At 35.6% G+C, this 18,982-nt stretch overlaps 1 protein-coding gene across 2 annotated transcripts; it reads left to right on the top strand.

The window, feature by feature from the left end:
* Positions 1–5,676: 5,676 nt before the first annotated feature.
* LOC130948609 (heat stress transcription factor A-5-like) lies at positions 5,677–9,934 on the top strand. Of its 2 annotated transcripts, XM_057877403.1 has the most exons (3): positions 5,677–6,075; positions 7,003–7,306; positions 8,553–9,934. In XM_057877403.1, exons 2-3 carry the CDS (start codon positions 7,070–7,072, stop codon positions 9,756–9,758), a joined length of 1,443 nt encoding a protein of 480 aa, XP_057733386.1. In that variant the 5' UTR covers positions 5,677–6,075; positions 7,003–7,069; the 3' UTR covers positions 9,759–9,934. The 2 variants fall into 2 exon arrangements, with proteins under 2 accessions (XP_057733386.1, XP_057733387.1); XM_057877404.1 differs by lacking the exons at positions 5,677–6,075; positions 7,003–7,306 and adding an exon at positions 7,319–8,228.
* Positions 9,935–18,982: the final 9,048 nt, after the last annotated feature.

Here is an 18,982-nt window from a genome sequence, read left to right as displayed (position 1 = left end):
AGGTATCTTGAGATACAAACTGGAGATGTATTTAAAGCCCGGTTTGCGGATTGTCATTTTGATGAATCAAAGTTTCTAACATTAGGGGGAGAGAATAAGCTTCCTGAAAAGGAACTTAATTGGAATGCATCATCGTTGATGCATTTAGATCCTCGATCAGGGCAATGTGAACTAGAAGTTCAAAAGATTATACATTTTCAAAGAATAGCAAATGAATTGCCTGATTCATTTTTCGATACAAAGAGGATAACCAAATCTTATATACCAGCGAAAAATGCACCAATTCGAATTGATGTCCCAATAGGACAAGTAGCCACTGAAGCAAATTCATGCCAGAAGCGTGGCAGGCCTGTCGGTTCCAAAGACAAAAATTCTCGAAAAAGAAAAGAGGTAAATATGATTCCTGTTGAAAAAGACATAATAAAGACATCTGTAGTTGTCCAAAATTCTGATATAACGCCAGAAGACGTTCAGGTACCTGCAAATTGTGAAAATGACGAGATCTCGATAAATTATGTCTTTACAAGAGAGAAATAGGACCGAAATAAGACAATTATCAATGAAATATTTACATATAATGTGGCATTAAATATCATACATGAAAGTAAGGATCTTGAGCCAAGATCAATCGAAGAATGTCGACAAAGAAATGATTGGCCAAAATGGGAAGCAGCCATGAAGGCTGAATTAGACTCTCTTGCAAAACGTGAAGTCTTTGGACATGTAGTCCGTACACCTGAAGATGTAAAACCCAAGGTTGCGAAAACTGAACCGGTCAATGAACCGGTAAGGTGACTGGTTTAACAGTTCAACGGTTCAACTGAGGTTCAATCAGGGTTCAATCGGTTTAATTAAATATAAAATAAAATTTTTATAATCAGCAACCATCACAAACACAAATACAAACTTGCACAAATTAAATACAATCAACAACTAAATATGAATTATTAACAAAAATTTATACAATTTCTAATCACATCAGCAAACCAACATACATGTAATTTCAGAATACAATCAACATTTAACAATTACATCTAGAAATTCAGAAGCAAACTCAGAAGTTAAAAATTACATGCAATTTCAGAACACAATCAACATTTAATAATTACATCCAGAAATTCAAAAGACAAAATCAGAAGTTAAAAGATACATGCAATTTCAGAACACAATCAACATTTAACAATTACATCCATAAATTTAGAAGACAAACTCAGAAGTTTAAAATTTAAATCCATTACAATTGGACAATAAAATCAAGAATCAACAAAAAATTAACAAAACACCATCAACAATCAACAAAATTATTTTAAAAAAATTAACTCAAAACTAGAAAAATTAACTCAGTTAGAAGGACAGTGGACTTCAACAACTGTCGGAAGATGAAGGTGAAAGCAAGGATTGCTACTGTGAGTAAGCAACCGTGGGAGAAATACAGAAAGCTTGAAGAGAGAGATGCAACGGCGAGAAGAGTTTCGAGCGCGGCAACGGCGAGAAGAGGGCCGACCTGTAGAGACCACTTCTGAGGGTGATGGAACGATGACAGAGACACAAGTTTAGAGCGCCTGACAATGACGAAGACAGGAGGGATTGATGACCAGGGCAGAGATGGTGATGCAAATAGTAGCTCTGAGCAGATCTGGCGAGGGAGGAGCCAAGCTGACAGCGAGGGAGGAACGTCGCCGGAGACGAGGATCGAGCAACCATGAGCAGACGACGAGAATAGGGCGAGGAGAAAATGAACGTTGAGCAATGACAGCACCCTCCCTGCGAGGAGAAGAGTTCGGCGATGAAGAGTGGATGGGGGCTGGGTGCTGCTGTGGAAAAAGGGTTAGGGTTGGGTTCACCTTTGAGTCAGAGAAACAGAGGGAGGATGGTGGCTGCAGCTTCCAAGGGGGTTTGGGGCTAGATTCTTTTCCAGAGATCAAATTTCAGAGAGGAAGAGAGGGGTGGGATGATGGTATGGGATAGCAGCAGAGAGGAAGAGAAGGGTGAGATGATGGTATGGGATAGCGGCTAGGGTTTCCATCTTCAGGAGTGTTTTTTTCATATATATATAACACCAAAAACGGCAACGTTTTAAGTCTAGCCCTGAACCGGAAACCCTTAAAAAACCCGGCCAGTTTTGGCGGTTTACCGGTTAACCGCCGGTTCGGTCAGTTTTCTGACCGGTTTTTTGTCAATCGGTTTTTATAGTTAACCGAACCGATCATATGACCGGTTTCCGGTTAACCCGGTTGAATTGGCCGGTCCGGTTTAGTTTTCAGAACTATGGTAAAACCTGTTGGATACCGATGGGTATTTGTGAGAAAACGAAATGAGAAAAATGAAGTTGTGCGCTACAAAGCCCGACTTATGGCACAAGGTTTTTTAGAAAGGCCCGATATAGATTATGAAGAAACGTATTCCCCTGTAGTGGATGCGATAACATTGCGTTATTTGGTCAGTTTATCTGCATATCATAAACTGCATATGCATTTAATGGATGTGGTAACAACCTATTTATACGGCTCATTAGATCGGGATATCTATATGAAAATTCCTGAAGGACTAAAGATATCTAAATCATCCAATAAATATTCGCAAGGGTTATACTCAGTCAAATTGCAAAGATCTTTATATGGTCTGAAGCAATCTCGACAAATGTGGTATAATCGTCTTACTGAGTATCTGGCCAAAAATGGATTCAAGAATGATGATATCTATCCATGTGTTTTCATAAAGAAATATGCATCTGGATTTATTATAATTGCTGTGTACGTTGATGATTTAAATATTATTGGGAATCCTGAAGAGATTCCAACAATTATAAAAACTCTAAAAGAAGAGTTTGAGATGAAAGATCTTGGGAAAGACTAAATTTTGTCTCGGCCTACAGATCGAGCATACAAAAAATGGGATCTTTATTCATCAAACAACATACACAGAAAAGATCTTGAAGAGATTTTATATAGATAAGTCACATCCATTAAGTACCCCAATGATCGTAAGATCTTTGGATGTGAAAAAGGATCAATTCCGCCCTAAAGAAGAGAATGAAGATATCCTTGGTCCTGAAGTACCATATCTTAGTGCCATTGGAGCACTAATGTATCTTGCTAATAATACACGACCCAATATATCTTTTGCTGTGAACTTACTAGCAAGGTATAGTTCCTCTCCAACTAGAAGACATTGGAGCGAAATCAAGCAAATCTTTCGATATCTTCATGGAACAGTTGATATGGTATTGTTTTATCCCTATGGATCCAAGTCACAATTAGTTGGCTATGCAGATGCTGGATACTTGTCTGATCCATATAAAGGGAGATCTCAAACAGGATACCTATTCACATATGGTGGTACATCTATATCATGGAGGTCCACGAAACAGACGATTGATGCAACCTCCTCTAATCATGCTGAAATACTCGCGATAATGAAGCTAGTCACGAGTGTTTTTGGCTCAAGAGTTTGATCCAATATATTCTATCATCATGTGGACTGATTGATCATAAGATAGCTCCAACTGTTCTGTTTGAAGATAATACAGCATGCATTGCTCAACTTAAAGGTGGATACATTAAAGGTGATAGAACAAAGCATATTTCTCCCAAATTCTTCTTCACTCGTGATATTCAAAATCAATGGACAATTGATGTTCAACAGATCTGCTCAAGTGACAATCTGACAGATTTATTCACAAAGTCACTCCCAAAATCTTCCTTTGAAAAATTGATACATGAGATTAGGATGCGCTAGTTTCGAGACATTAAATGATGTCGACAAGAGGGGGAAACTGTACTCTTTTTTTCTTGATCAGGTTTTTTCCATTGAATTTTTCTTGACAAGATTTTTAATGAGGCAGTTCCCATCACTAAAGGATATTGTACTCTTTTTTCTTCACTAAGGTTTTTTTCCACTGGGTTTTTCTTTAGTAAGGTTTTAACGAGGCATATTCCTAAATGGACATCCAAGGGGAAGTGTTGTGATAAAAACAAATTGAATGCCCATTTATGAGATTGGGCGGCTAACTTTTCGTATACTGAAGGAATAGTTATTCAAGGCAAATTGAAAATTAATGAAAGGTTGAATGGTTGACTATTTGTATGTATAAATACAGAATGAATCCTCACGTAACATGCACACAAGCAATAATACAAATACAAAATCTTCTCTCTCTTTCTACGTACAAAGTTCTTTTTATTCATATATTACAACATATAATATTAGTAGATATATTAATCATTCTTATTATTTTGAGATAATAATCATTATGAATATTATTATTAAAGCTATTTAATTTTATTACATTATTTTATAATTATATCTTCCTTATCTATTTCATTGTTTTACAACAACGTTGTTGTTTTGACATTTTAGTATTCGTCTGTTGTCATCGTGTTTTTTTTCTCTTATTGCTTTTTTTAATTATCAAGTAATAAAAAAATAAAAAATAATTCAAAAAAATGAAAATAAAGAAATCAGTAACAATTATACAAATTAAAATATATAGAAAAAATAGATTAATATATAATAGAATTAACATGAGTATATTTTATCATTAAATAAACAAAGTTAATATAAAACCAAATTACACCTAAACAAAAAATAAATAAAATAAAATAAAGTTAAAATAACAAAAATGATAAAAAGATAATTTTTATAATTTTATTCAGTCATCTTTATATATGAAAAACTAAAAAATAATAAATTTTTAACTAAATTAATTTATATTTATTGTATTCAATTTAAATAAGCAATAAATTATCTTATTTTATTTAGTCCATAAATTTATATATTATAAAAATCAAATCAATTAATTGATATACATAATTTTAAATTGTATAATATTTAAATATTTAATCAAATTAATCCATTAATATAATTAATTCATCATAATAAATTATATATATATATTATTAAAAATAAAGAGATTCGAATTCACAATTTCTAAATGAGTACAGAGAGACTATATCATTTGAGTATAGTTTATTGGCCATAATAAATTATATTTAATAAATTAAAAAAATAAATAAATAAATATTTTAAAAAATATGTCACATCAATTTTATCATTAATGCTATATTTGGTTGGAAGGAAAGAAATAGAGAGGAAGGAAATAGAAAGAAAAGAAAAGAAAGGAAAAAAAAATTGAGTGAATTTTTATTTTCTTTAGATGTGTTTGGATGAAAGAAAAATAAGAAAGAAAGAAATGTTATAAAAAGATAATTTTACCTTTATATTATAAATTATATAGAAAAAAATAAAAGAATAATATTAGAAGTAAAGAGAGAAATTTAGTTTTCTCTCTATTTTCTTTCTATTGTTGGAGGAAAAAAAATTGGTCAGTCCCACCAATATTTTCCATCCATTTTCCTTCTTCTTCTATTTTTCTCCTCAACCAAACAAAAAAAATAGCTATTTTTTTTCCTTTTTCCTTTCTCCTATTTTCACCTCAAAGTCTCAAACAAATACACTCTAAGTATAAAAATAAAAATTAACTTTTATATAATAGAATAAAAAAATAATTTTTGTTTTCTCGAAATTCCAAAATCTAGTTGGTGTGTATTTTCAATTTTGGCAGCTTCTTTGGCAAAACAAAACAACTACCATCCGCTCGCCAATTTTGTGCAGAAGTCAATTTCTCTCTCTCTCTCTCTCTCTCTCTCTCTCTAAAAAACACAGATCAGAAAAAGAAGACCACCCCACCCCCACCCCCACCCCTTTCTCTCTGGGTCTCTCTCGCTCACATAAAACCCTAATACCCTTCTCAGAGCAGCCACCACTCATCAGTTACCATCCCAAACTCATCACCCAAACAGTCAAGGAGGTCGCCGAACCCTTCTCCTCATCGTGAGTGCCGTGATCGCCCGTAGAAAGGTCTGCTCGGCCCTCTTCTCATCGTTCGTCTCCTCCTTGTCGTTGCACGAAGGTCCGCGCCGAGCTCGTGGTGTCGCCGTTGCTGGGTCAGTCGGTGGTCGTCTCTTAGAGCTTTCTGTCTCTCCGAGCTCGTTTCCTGTTCGAGCTCTCTCTCAGCTCTCTTTGTCCGAGCTCACTTCCTTTCTCCGCCGTCACTTCCTTCCTCCCTCGCCGCGGGTAAGCACTTCTGTTCCAATTTATTTTTGCTTGTTTTGAGTTGATTCTGTGATTCAATTTGTTAATAACTCTGATTGTGTGATTCTGAGTGGCTGTGTTTTATGATTCTGAGTTTGGATTTTTTGCTTAGTTTTTCTGTTTTTGGATTCTCGACTTTGGATGCTGAGTTTTCTTGAATACTATGGATAACCGTAAATTTGCCAAGCCCTTGAAGTTGATGCTGGAAAATTTTGAATCCAATGATAATTTTGATGATGATGCTGTTGTTGATCAACAAAGTAAGATTTTTGAGTTGTGGAAGATGGTTAAGGATAGGCTTGCATTGCGATTATTGATTGATCTTTGTGACAAAGCTGGATTGGACCCTCCACCGTGTTTCATGTCCCCACAGAACTTAAGATGATGATTTTGGAGTGTCTTCTTAGTGTTGTTGTGGCTAGGGTGACTTGCTTGTGTAGTGAACTGCGGTACCTGTCTGGGAATAATGACCTCTGGAAGAAGAAGTTTGAGGAGTTTAGGGAAGCTAGGAGTAGAGTAAAGTTCTTTAAGGATTATTTTTTGCTTTACACTGGGAATCAAAGAAGAGATCGTTGCAACTGGTTTTTAATGCATTATTCCCAGCAAGGAGAGATCTTAATCCTTTTGGAAATTTTTTTTTTGTGAATTTTTACTGATAAAATATGGATAAGTTATTATGTGAAATTACAAAATTTTGAATTTTATTAGTTTAGAAATAATTGAATTTGGATGTTTGAAATTGTATATTGAATTTTTAATAATTTTATTGTATATTTAACTAAACCGGTTCGACTACGGTTAGACCATTGAACCAATGAACCCGTCACTTGACCGGTTCAATGACCGGTTTGGTTCTCGCAACCTCGCTAAACTGTCCCGATTTGATTACGTTTGGAACTGGAATTGCAGGTCTTCTTTCTTTCCAATTATTCTCTAATTACTTTGAGAAGGAGAGGATTTTCTAGAAGGATCTGGAATGGAGGGAGGAGCGCCGCAATCCACCGGAGGAGGAGCAGGAGGTGGACCGGCGCCGTTCTTGTTGAAGACTTATGACATGGTTGACGATTCCGCCACCGATGACATCGTTTCTTGGAACAGCTCCACCAACAACAGCTTCGTTGTTTGGAACCCGCCAGAGTTTGCGCGCCTTCTTCTACCTACCTATTTCAAGCATAACAACTTTTCTAGCTTCATCCGCCAGCTTAATACCTATGTGAGTTGTTGTTCCTTCGAGTCGCAAGTATATATAGAGTTGGTGCTTATACTTATTTTGTAATTGTGTTCTGTGTGCTGGCTATAATTCAATTTTATGTTACGTTTGATAGTGCGATGAAATTGAATGGCAAATTTGATTGTGTATGATGACATCAATGATCATTATTGTGGTGAAATCAACGGAGAGTTTAGGTTTGGATCTGAAATGAAGTTTATCTGCAACTTGGACTTGCTCAAGATTTAATACATTGATGGTGTTGAAACAGTAGAATAAAATATGCTCGTTAGTTTAAATTACAGATGATGTTCGAAGATACGGTTGGTCAATGGTAGTGTTGCTTTCTCGTTGTTTGATCCTTGGGTATGGAGTGTGAATTTAATAGTTTTAGAGCTCAGAAGGAAAGATTTTGGTTAGGTTAGGGTTTGGATCGCGTCAAGGATTGTGATCGGTCTTCAGCAAGTCTAATACATACACTAATAAAGTACACTAGTGTTTTCCCATTAGGGAGAGGAAAATAGGAAGAATGTTGCTTTTGGTTTCACACAGATATGAAACCAAATGTGTTCAAATGTTAATCCTGGACTTTGATGTTGTATTATTGGCAAAGCATGCATGTTGGATGCATCTTATTTCTTTGCAGTTGTTAGAATGTTAGAATTTAGGGTTTTTGGTGTTGTAGGAGTATGGTGATGTTACCACCCTTTATGGCTAGACTTATATACTAAAAACCATCATAGTACAAGTAGCAACCAGCTAGAAACAGCAGCTACTAAGGAAGATTACTACGGTGAAATACTGTCAATGTTTGGTTTTCTACTTTTCTTCAGGGGTACAAATAAGAACTAGCTTGGTTGTCTTCTACAAGTGAAGCAAATGTGTTGGGTTTTAGGAATCAACAAAGCTCAATAAATAGTTATGGGTAAGTTATTTAATAATGACTTGATGATAGGCATGTTTGATATTTGAATCTGAATTTTGATATGCTCCTCAAAGACTCATCTATTTGTTCCATTAGTAGGTATCCATTTTTTTTCTAATAAGAGCTATTTGTTAGCTCTTCCTGCTTAGTGTTTCAAACAGATTGGAAGAGAAGATACAATTGAATTGATTTTTAAAAGCTCTGCTCATTGACCCATTTCCCCTCTCACATTGATTTCTGTTTTTAAGGGTTGAAACTGGACAACTTGTTTTTTATAGTTTAATTTTGTTTCGGTTTATTCATTCATGTGTGTTCATTGGTCAGGGATTTCACAAAATACATCCTGAACGGTGGGAGTTTTCTAATGATGATTTTATGAAAGACCAAAAGCATCTTCTTAAGAATATCCACCGCCGGAAACCCATTCACAGTCATAGTCATCCTCCCGGCTCTGTTGTGGATCCAGAAAGGGCAGCATTTGAGGAAGAAATCGAAAAACTTAACCGTGAGAAATCTTCCATTGAATCTAATATTTTCAGCTTTAAACAACATCAATCAACAGCGAAGCTTCATCTAGAAGAGTTTCAGCAGCGATTAGATGGTATGGAGAAGAGGCAGAAACATTTGCTGAACATTTTCGAGAAGGCTCTTCAGAATCCTACTTTTGTTGAACAGTTTTCCCGGAAAATTGAGTCCATGGATTTATCAGCATATAACAAGAAAAGACGATTGCCTCAAGTTGATGACATGCAACCTGTTGTAGAAAGTAGTTTTGTGGACAATCCTAACAATTTTAGAATGGAATTTGGGAATGTTTTCCATCAAGATTTCTCGAACAAACTCAGACTGGAATTGTCACCAGCTGTGTCAGATATGAACTTAGTGTCACGTAGCACACAAAGTTCAAATGAAGATGGGGAAAGTCCACAGAAGAAAATATCTGAAGGAGAACAAACAGGAACCCAGACAAGAACATCTGTTCCTTTTGCACCAGAAACATTGGAGCTTGCTGATACCGGGGCATCTTTTACTTTCAAGATGGATTCATGTTTATCACACAGAGCGACGAATTCTGAGAGCCCAAAACTGTGTACGTTGGAGCCAAGTAGTGAAGAAGGTGATAGTCACATATCCTGCCAACTTACTTTGGCATCGTGCCCGTTTAAGGTCAATAGAAATTCATACTCAGCAAAAGCATCCCAAATAGATTCTCAAGAAATTGGCAAGCTGGCAGAGCCTAGGTTTCATTCCAACAGTAAAGAATCCGACAGTGGAGTTTTCTCAAACCGAAACCAAGCTAATGATGCAACCAATTTGGCTTCTTCACTGGAAACTCCAAGTAACAACCAAGTTACTCAGCCAAACAGGGTAAATGATGTGTTTTGGGAACAGTTCCTTACTGAAAGACCAGGCTGCTCAGACAATAATGAAGAGGCAATATCCAATTACAGAGGAAACCCATGCGATGAGCAAGATGAAGGAAGGTTGAATGCAAGGAATGTTAAGAACATGGATCAGCTTACACTTTAAGCATGCTGTAATTTAGCACTCGTTATAGTAATAGTATGTAACAATTGCATGATTATTCCATACTATATACATACATAGTTTGACACTTGACATCAATTTGTGTGATGTCGCAGGAGACTGAAATTGTTAGGTATACAATGTTTGGCCTGAAAAATATAGAATTTGTGATTGCTTTGGAGACTGGTGCATGCAATGTAATCTAGCTGCTTGGCGGTGTTGTATATTGAGTAGGAATTAGTGTAAACTAAATGGGGTGTTGTCCCTGACATTATTGTTTATGCATAGATAATAAAAGTAACTTTGTCGGAAAACACGATCTATAATACCCTTCTGATTATCTATGATTTGTTTCTATTTTTCTTTATTTAGTTGTACGGCTTGGTGAAGGAAATACGAAAAATATTTACGAGACTTTGAAGAAAGAATTGCTTTTTGTTGGTGAATTTCGTCAAACTAACGTTACATTACGAAATGGCTTGGGGAGCTAACATAAATTGAAATTTCGAAACATTTTCTGAAAATGATCAAGATTCAAGATGCAAAAAGAAAATAAATGCTCTCTACCCTAAACAGTGAGTTTCCTCTGTCCTTGGTAATTCGTATCAGTAATAAATAATGTCTATTTGTGTTAGTATATATTAAAATTAATTACTAATATAAAATATATATTATAAATAAATTAAATTATATGTATATATACAAATATATAGTGATCGATTTTGATATGTAAAATATATTTGTAATGAATGTCATTAATAATTCAAACTTTAACTGTGACTCAATTTAACACTTGTTTGCAATTTTTACCTATTTTTTAATGTGACAAAAAGTAAATGGTGGCATATCATAATATTTACTTTTTATATATATACGTGGACACGTGATCAATCACCAAAAAAAATATTATTGTATAATTATATTATATGCATGAGATAAACTAAAATAAAATAAAATAACTTATTTCAAAATTTATTTCTCACGTCATTGAACTCCTTGACTTTATATTTTTTGTAATTAGATTATATTTATTTGCTATATTTTCAAAATATAAATCGGCATCAAATATATATAGTTAGTCAAAGTCAACTACGTATCTATATGGTCATCTATATAAGGTTTGGGATTATTAGGAGAAGTTGAATTAGAAAAATGGGGTTATTAGGATTACTATGCAGTGTTGTGGTATTGGGAATAATGATGATCTTTTTTTTTTGGTGACTGAATAATGATGATCTAAGTCTATGGTTCAGTTATTCCTGAAGCTACATGAAAAGAAATATAGTTAAATATAATTTTAGTCTATAAGGTTGAAAATTTTTTATTTTTGACATTTTTTTGTCTATAAAATAATCTCGAAGGTTTAATTTAGTTTTAAAATTATCCTTAAGATAAAAATACCTTTCTTCTTTCTTCTCCAAAATTAACAAGAAACAGAGGCACAGAGACACAAGTAAAAACAAAAACAGAAGCAAACAGAAGCAGAACAAAAAAAAAAAACAACAACAATAACAATGGATAATAAAATTAGAGCAACAACAAAGCAGAATCCAAAGCAGAAACAAAAACAGAAACAGGTAGAAAGAGAAAGTAGAAGTAGAAGCAACAACAATGAAACAACAACTAGACGCAGAATAACAACAACAATGAATCATGTATACAGTTAACCATTTCTTAAAATTCACTAATAGAAAATCAACATCCAGTTAAACTAATCCAGAATCAAACCAAAAACAGAAATTGAAAACAAAATGATAACCTGGATAATGAAAATATAAAATAGAAAATATTCTTCTTCTTTTTCTTCAATGAAATCAGAAATAAAAACAGAAGAAATAGAAGTGAAACAGCATCGTCTTCATCTTCAATGGAATCAAAAGTGTAGAACAAGTTATCCATGGGCTCAAGTTGTCCGTGGCACCCAGCCCAAATCCACCGCCGAGACTCCGCAATCACCGCCGCCGCCATAATCGGCCTCTTCCTCCTCTCTTGCCGCCAGTGTCGCATCAGTCCAGCTGCCTCCTTCAGATTTCTCGTCACCAAAGGGCAAAGGCCGCAGATGCCTCGCCGCTGGTGGACAACAGGAATGTTGTAACAGCTCCTCGCCAACGGTGAGCTCTGGTTTGAGGAGGTCTGAGACAGAGAATGAGAGAAGGGGGGAGAGGGTCGCGGTGGCTCTTGGGTTAGCGCAAAGGGGAGAGGAGCAGTGGTAGCGGCGAGGAGCATTGGCGATGACTCTTCCCCTTCCCTTCTCCACCTTCCCTTCCCCTCTTCTTCCCTGAACCAACTCCCCCTACATCCAAGCATGAATCCCTTCTCAATTCCCCTTTTTCTCTTTATTCAACGTTTTTTTTAGTTAGGAATATTTTTGGAATAAAAATTAAAAATTTGGTAAAAATGACGATATTAAAATAAATTGGAACCTTCGCAATCATTTTGTAAGCAAAAATTAGTTGGAGACAAAAAATTTTTTTACCTTGTATATTAGAGACTAAAATCGTACTTAATCCAAAAAAATAATAAAAGTGAATAAGGAAGGGACATATATTGGTACAGTGGGGCCAAATGCCTTTGAGCTTAAACCTCTTCTTCAATCACCTAGCTTTGTGCCTCATCACAAGTTTCCTAACCTTGATTTTGCCGGTAACATTTTATAAAGCTACTATGTGCTCTTGTTACATTATTTGATATTATTATAAAAATTTAATTTTTATGCACGGATACTATAAAATATTTTTATATCATCGTCTAATTACATTTATTTTTTAAAAGACTATTCATGCAATTAAAATAAAAATTAAAGAATAATTATTTTTACTAATATTTAGATACATATATAAATTTTTTTATACTGACATACATCAAAATTAATTCTACTCAAAATTGTTATGTATGCTTTAACTATTTTCTTCCTCTTTCTCGTTCATGCAAATTTAAAAGCTGGTTATTGTTCTTGCGAACTTGCGAAATTGCTCTTTTTCATAAGCAAATCCTTAATCTCGTCACTTGTTCGTCACTAAAAGTAATACCTCAGGATCGAAAAGTAAAAAAAAAAATTGTTCATCATCAGAAAATTTGTCTCTAGTTATTTTTTTTACCGAGGAAAAGTTTATTTGCCCTTCACTAATTGATCAAACAAGTGATATATTTGTTCTCTTCAACATGTATAAATTTTGTACCATATGACTTACTTGTTATTCTTTTTCGAATGGTGGGAGTCAAATTTATTGTGAGGCACATGTTTTTCTTTCTTCAAATTATATTTTTATTACACATACATTTTTTAACATATTTTGTACGATATGACTAATATTGTATTTTATTTATACCTGCATAATTTTAGTATTTGAATTAAATAAATTATATTCATATCTACCTATATAAAAATTGGCACATTAATAATTATAAATTAGATTGTTAGAAACAAGAGACTAAACTAAAGAAAGTATTTTTGTGTATTGTTCAGTCTGAATGAAAATACAATGTACAAAGGGGTATATATAGCTGCTAGAGGAATCAAAGTAATAAAAGTATAAAATTCTACAATTAATATATAGATACGCTATAGAAATACAAATGATACTAATTGATCTAATTTGATTCTAATTATGCTCTTAACATCCTCCCTCAAACTCAAGTGAGAGCTAAGGATACCATTTTGAGTTTAGATAACAGTGTCCGAAAACGAGTCAGATAATGAGTCTTCATGAAGATATCAGCAGTCTGATCCAGTGTACCAACAGCGATGAGGCGAACAACATCAATAAGAATACGTTGCTGAACAAAGTGACAATCAATCTCAATGCATTTGGTGCGTTCATGAAACACATCATTATGAGCAATCTGAATTGCACTGCAGTTGTCACAAAAAACATTAGTTGGGGATGGCTGAGGAGCACCTAAGTCTTCAAGAAGCCAACGAATCAAGATAACTTCAGTAGTGGTGTCAGCAAGAGTACGGTATTCAGCTTCTGTGCTTGATTGAGCAGTGAAAGCTTGCTTCTTAGCTCGCTAGGAAATGAGAGAGCCGCCAAGAAACAAACAATAACCAGTAGTGAAACGACGATCAGTAGGATCACCAGCCCAATCAGAATCTGAGTACGCCTGAAGGGATAAGGAGGAATAAGCAGAAAAGTAAAGGCCATGGAATAAGGTGCCTTTGATGTAGCAAAGAATGCGAAAAAGTTCCGCATAGTGAGTAGTACGAGGAGCTGACAAGAACTGGCTAAGAACATGAACCGGATAGGCGATGTCTAGTCAGGTGACAATTAAGTTGACGAGTCATCCAAGTAGCTGTCGATAAAGAGTAGGATTATCCAAAACAGTGTCATCCATAGGAGTAAAACGAACATTAGGCTCAAGAGGAGTAGACTCAGTGTGACTATCTGTAAGTCCGGCTCGAGCAAGAATATCTGAAGCATATTTAGCTTGAGAGAGATAGATGCCATCATCGGTGGATACGACTTTTAGACCAAGAAAATAGCTGAGAGAACCAAGATCTTTCATGTCAAAAGTACAGTGAAGGGATGCCTTGAGATCAGAGATATCATCAACATCATCTCCAGTAATGATCATGTCATCAACATACAGAAGTAGAATAACAACTCCACGTGCACTCTTACGAATGAAGAGAGCATTCTCATGAGGGCTGCAAGTAAAACCAAGATTGCATATGGTAGTGTTGAACTTGTCAAACCATTCACGAAGAGCTTGCTTAAGTCCATAAAGTGCCTTGCGAAGGAGACACACTTTACTAGAGGGGCAAGGATATCCCGGAGGTGGTTTCATATAGACTTTCTTTTTTAACTCCTCAATAAGAAATGTATTCTTCACATCCATCTGACTAAGAGACCATTTTCTAACCGCAACAATAGCAAGGAGAGCTCGAACAGACATAAGACGAGCGACAGGAGCAAAAGTCTCTTCATAATCAATACCATACTCCTGTGTACAACCTTGAGCAACCAATCGGGCCTTATAACGATCAATAGAATCATCAGAGGAAGTCTTGATCTTATATACCCATCTACAACCCACAACTTCCTGATCAGAAGGAGGATCAACCAAATCCCAAGTCTGTGCTTTTTTAAATGCCTGAATTTCTTCTTGCATTGCTTACTGCCAATTTAGATTGGTAGATACTTCTCGGAATGACCGAGGTTCATGATGATGAAGAATAGTAGAAAAGCAGTGATAATCAAGAAGATGAGGATGTGGATTTCTTACCCTAGAAGAACGAGTGGAGGAAGGAGGCATGACAGCAAAAGCAGGAGCATCGTCCGGTCTGGAATCATCAAAAGATAGAGAAGACGGGAGAGGAGGGGCCTCAAAGGATGGACTTGGGGTAGACCCTGTAGTATCATCACTAGAAAAGAGATCAACATCGAGGTTAGTAAAAAACAGTGATAGAGTAGAAGGGATAGACTCAAAAGAGGAAAAACTAGAGAACATGTGATGCTTCCAGAAGACAACATGACGAGATATACGAATACATCGAGAGATAGGATCCCAACAAAGATAACCCTTATGTTCAGAGTCATAACCGAGAAAGCAACACATGCGATCCCGAGGTTCAAGCTTATTGTGTTCATGGGGTTGAAGAAGGACAAAATAGACACAACCAAAAATCGAAGAGAACTATAATCGAGAGATGTATGATAGAGACGCTCAAAGGGAGTAGTGTTACCAAGAACAGAAGAGGGGAGTCTATTGATAACATGAACAGCAGTGAGAATAATTTCACCCTAAGCACACTCAGGACAAGAAGAAGAAATAAGCATTGCATGAACTGAGTCAAGAATATGACGGTGTTTATGCTCAGCTCTGCCATTTTGTTGAGAGGTACCAGGACAAGAAAATTCAGACAAAGTGTCATGTTCAGCGAGAAAATTTAAAAGTTTGGAGTCACGATATTCCATAGCGTTATCCCGTCTAAAGATTTTAATGACCTTTGAAAATTGAGTTCGAATCATAGTGGCAAAGTTAATATAAATCTGAGGCAGCTCATGACGATTAGTCATCAAATAAACCCAAGTAAAACGTGAATAATCTTCAATAAAGACTACAAAATATCGAGCCCCTCCCATAGAAGCGGTGGGAGCGGGGCCCCAAATATCAGAATGAATAAGATCAAAAGGAGATCAAGCAATAGAGGAATTATTATAAAAGGATAAGGCAGGTTGTTTTGCAGTTTTACAAAAAATACAATAAAAAGACTCATTTTGAACTTGACCTAAAACACCTGTAGACATAAGAGGACGCAATTTTCCTAAGGAGCTGTGGGCAAGACGACGATGCCACAAATAAAGAGTAGATGGAGAGAAAACAACACAAAGATTTGACGTAGAGGGAACATGAAAGGTTTCGAGCTCAAACAAAAGGCCAACCTTACAACCAGTCCCGATGATCTTTTCCGTTTGACGATCCTGCACACGACAACCAGAAATAGAGAAAGTGACATCAAAACCAAGGTCAACGAGTTGACCGACAAAGATAAGATTAAAATTCAATTTTGGAATAAAGTAAGTATCAGGAAGATGAATATTGGAATGTGAAATAAACCCTTGATGTGTTGCATGCAAGATGGAACTATTAGCAGTGTTGACAGAAGGTGCATTTGTGGTGGTAGACAATGATGAGAAAAGATGACGCAAAGGAGACATATTAAAATAACCAGAATCAAAATACCAGTTAGAATTACCTTGAGGGGTGAAAAGAGCAGCAATGGTATTACCAGAAAAGAGAGAAGTTTCTTAAGAAGAGATTCAATATCTGATGGAGAGACAGAAGGTGTATTGAGAGAGGTAGATGGCGTGGAGTCAGTAGCAGCAGCAGCAATAGAAGCAGGCACATGCAGAGAGTGGTTGGGACGAGGTTGATACTTGTTCTAATCTGAACGTGGTGGTCTAGTAGGACAGGTAGTAATAAAGTGACCCGAAAGTTTACAATAATGAAAAAATAGTTTCGGGCAGTTGGACCCAATGTGACCCTTTTGTTTGCACTTATGACATTCAATAGAGGGACAGTCGGAGAAAGAGTGCCTAGGACGGTTACAATTTTGACAGATTTTGTCCTTTCTGTCGGTAGCAGCAAGGACAGTTTCACTCTTAGAATGAGTCAATCCTAAGCGTGTTTCTTCATATTTAAGACAAGGAAGAACATCTTCAAGGCTAGACAAGGGATTATAATAAAGCAGAGAAGCCCTGACCGGCTCATAGTCATCAGTAAGTGTCATCAGAAATTGAATGAGACATGTCCGATTCTGATAATTCTCATATGCCTTAGCATTAGTGGGATTTTTAAGAATAGGCTCACAAGAGGTCAATTGATTCCAAATAATTTTCCTCTGAGCAAGAAAATCAAAAACTGCTTGGCCACGTTCTTGCTTAAGGCTATGAAGCTTTTTTAGCAGTTGATATTGATGAGAGAGATCAGAAATAGTATAACGTTTTGTCAAATGATCCCATACCTCTTTAGCAGTTTCAAAATGCCCAAATTGTAAATGAATGTCAGGAGTAGAAGTGTTGTGGAACCAAGTGATAATCTGGTAATTTTTACTATCCCAATCTTCCAATTTCTCTGTAAAGTCCTTCTCAGCATCCTCCTTGGATTTGGAGGTCCCATCTTTGGATTTGTCAGTCACAATTGCCTTAACAGGACAAACAATATCACCAGTCACATATCGCCATAATTTTTTCCCTTTAAGAAATTCTCGCATAGCTTCAACCCAATGAGCATAGTTGGAACCATTAAGGATAACAGGAATAGGCTGAAAAACATCTGGTTTCTCCATAATAACAAAAACAAAGGCAAAAAGGAGAAGAAATTGCAAATTTAGGGCAAAAAATGAGAAAACGAATGGCAAAAACGGAAAGAGCTCACTAAAAAACCTTAGGGGAGGGTTTCGCTGTCTGCCACGTTAGCTGCCACGTCGGATGACACGTCAGCAGCCATGTCAGCACACATGGACACGTGGCGCTGCGCTATTGGAGACAGATGATAGGTAGGCGCTGACTGGGCAGGGAACACAAGAGGGTTGGAGACGTGGTTCGGGTCGGACACGTGAGTCGAGCACGCTGGCCAAGCGTGGATCTGTTTGGTGACACGTGTCACGTCTTGGAGTCGTTGATTTAGGTGTTGATCCAACAGCGCTAGAGGTGTCTGGAGGGAGGGCTGCTTCAACCGGATAGCCAACTTTGACCGGCGCATGGCCGGGCGTCTGGCGGCGTACGGTTGTGATTCCAGTGGCATTGGAAACGTCGCAACGAGGAGAAGGCTAAGGTGGCGGCGGTGACGAACCAAAACGTCGAAAAGGAGTCGAAAAGTGAGCACAAAGTACTGCCGGAGAAAACAAAATAAAAGGAGTAGAAACCAATTGTTTTTGAAAAAAATAACCTAAACTCTTGATACCATGTTAGAAACAAGAGACTAAACTAAAGAAAGTGTTTTTGTGTATTGTTCGGTCTGAATGAAGTACAATGTACAAGGAGTTATATATAGCTGCTAGAGGAATCAAAGTAATAAAAGGATTCTAATTATGCTCTTAACATACATAAACGCCCAAATTTATTGTCAATGAAATTTAAATCAAATACTTTAATCCTAATAAACTTTTATTATTCTAAAATTTTAAAAAAATTATTTATATTAGACAAATTAATCTATCTATCATTTTGAATAGAGACTAATTTATCTTATAATAATATTTATGAGATTCAATAACTATTTTATAATAAAATTTATTAATAATTTATTTATTTAATACATATATTGAAAATGAAAAAGGGCCAATTTGCTGAGAACGTCCAAAAATAATTAAAAAATTTTAAAAATAAAAATATTCCATCTAAAATTATTAGAATTAATTTAAGTATTTATTCTTACGAATTTATTTGATCTCAATGATTTTTAGGATAATAATAATAATATATAGCAACGCAGGAAAGCGTTTTCCCATTGGTGAATCGGAAAGGGAGAGGGTTGTGGATATGACAGGTTTGGGCATTTTTTAATTGGAAAAAAATTATATCTTACTAATAAATTAACAGTAAATAATATGTTAGGTTATATATTATTAGTAAAATATATTAGTTTTCTAATTGTACTAAGATATAATACTTTAGAATTAATGATATTTTTATTGTTTTTTCAGGACATAATTGATCTTTTTTTATATTGAAAAATGTTATAATTATTGGGATACTTAATGAACGTGACTTATCCATATA

Source organism: Arachis stenosperma, chromosome 9 (assembly GCF_014773155.1).
Source record: "Arachis stenosperma cultivar V10309 chromosome 9, arast.V10309.gnm1.PFL2, whole genome shotgun sequence".
NCBI lineage: Eukaryota > Viridiplantae > Streptophyta > Magnoliopsida > Fabales > Fabaceae > Arachis > Arachis stenosperma.
The sequence above is the reverse complement of the archived record's forward strand: the minus strand, read 5'-3'. Positions and strand labels throughout refer to the sequence as shown.

Bases quoted from the DNA above. Each gene is read 5' to 3' on its own strand.
- LOC130948609 (XM_057877403.1), top strand. From the start codon at position 7,070: ATGGAGGGAGGAGCGCCGCAATCCACCGGAGGAGGAGCAGGAGGTGGA. The intron at 7,307-8,552 runs GTGAGTTGTTGT...TTCATTGGTCAG, and splicing joins TCCGCCAGCTTAATACCTAT to GGATTTCACAAAATACATCC.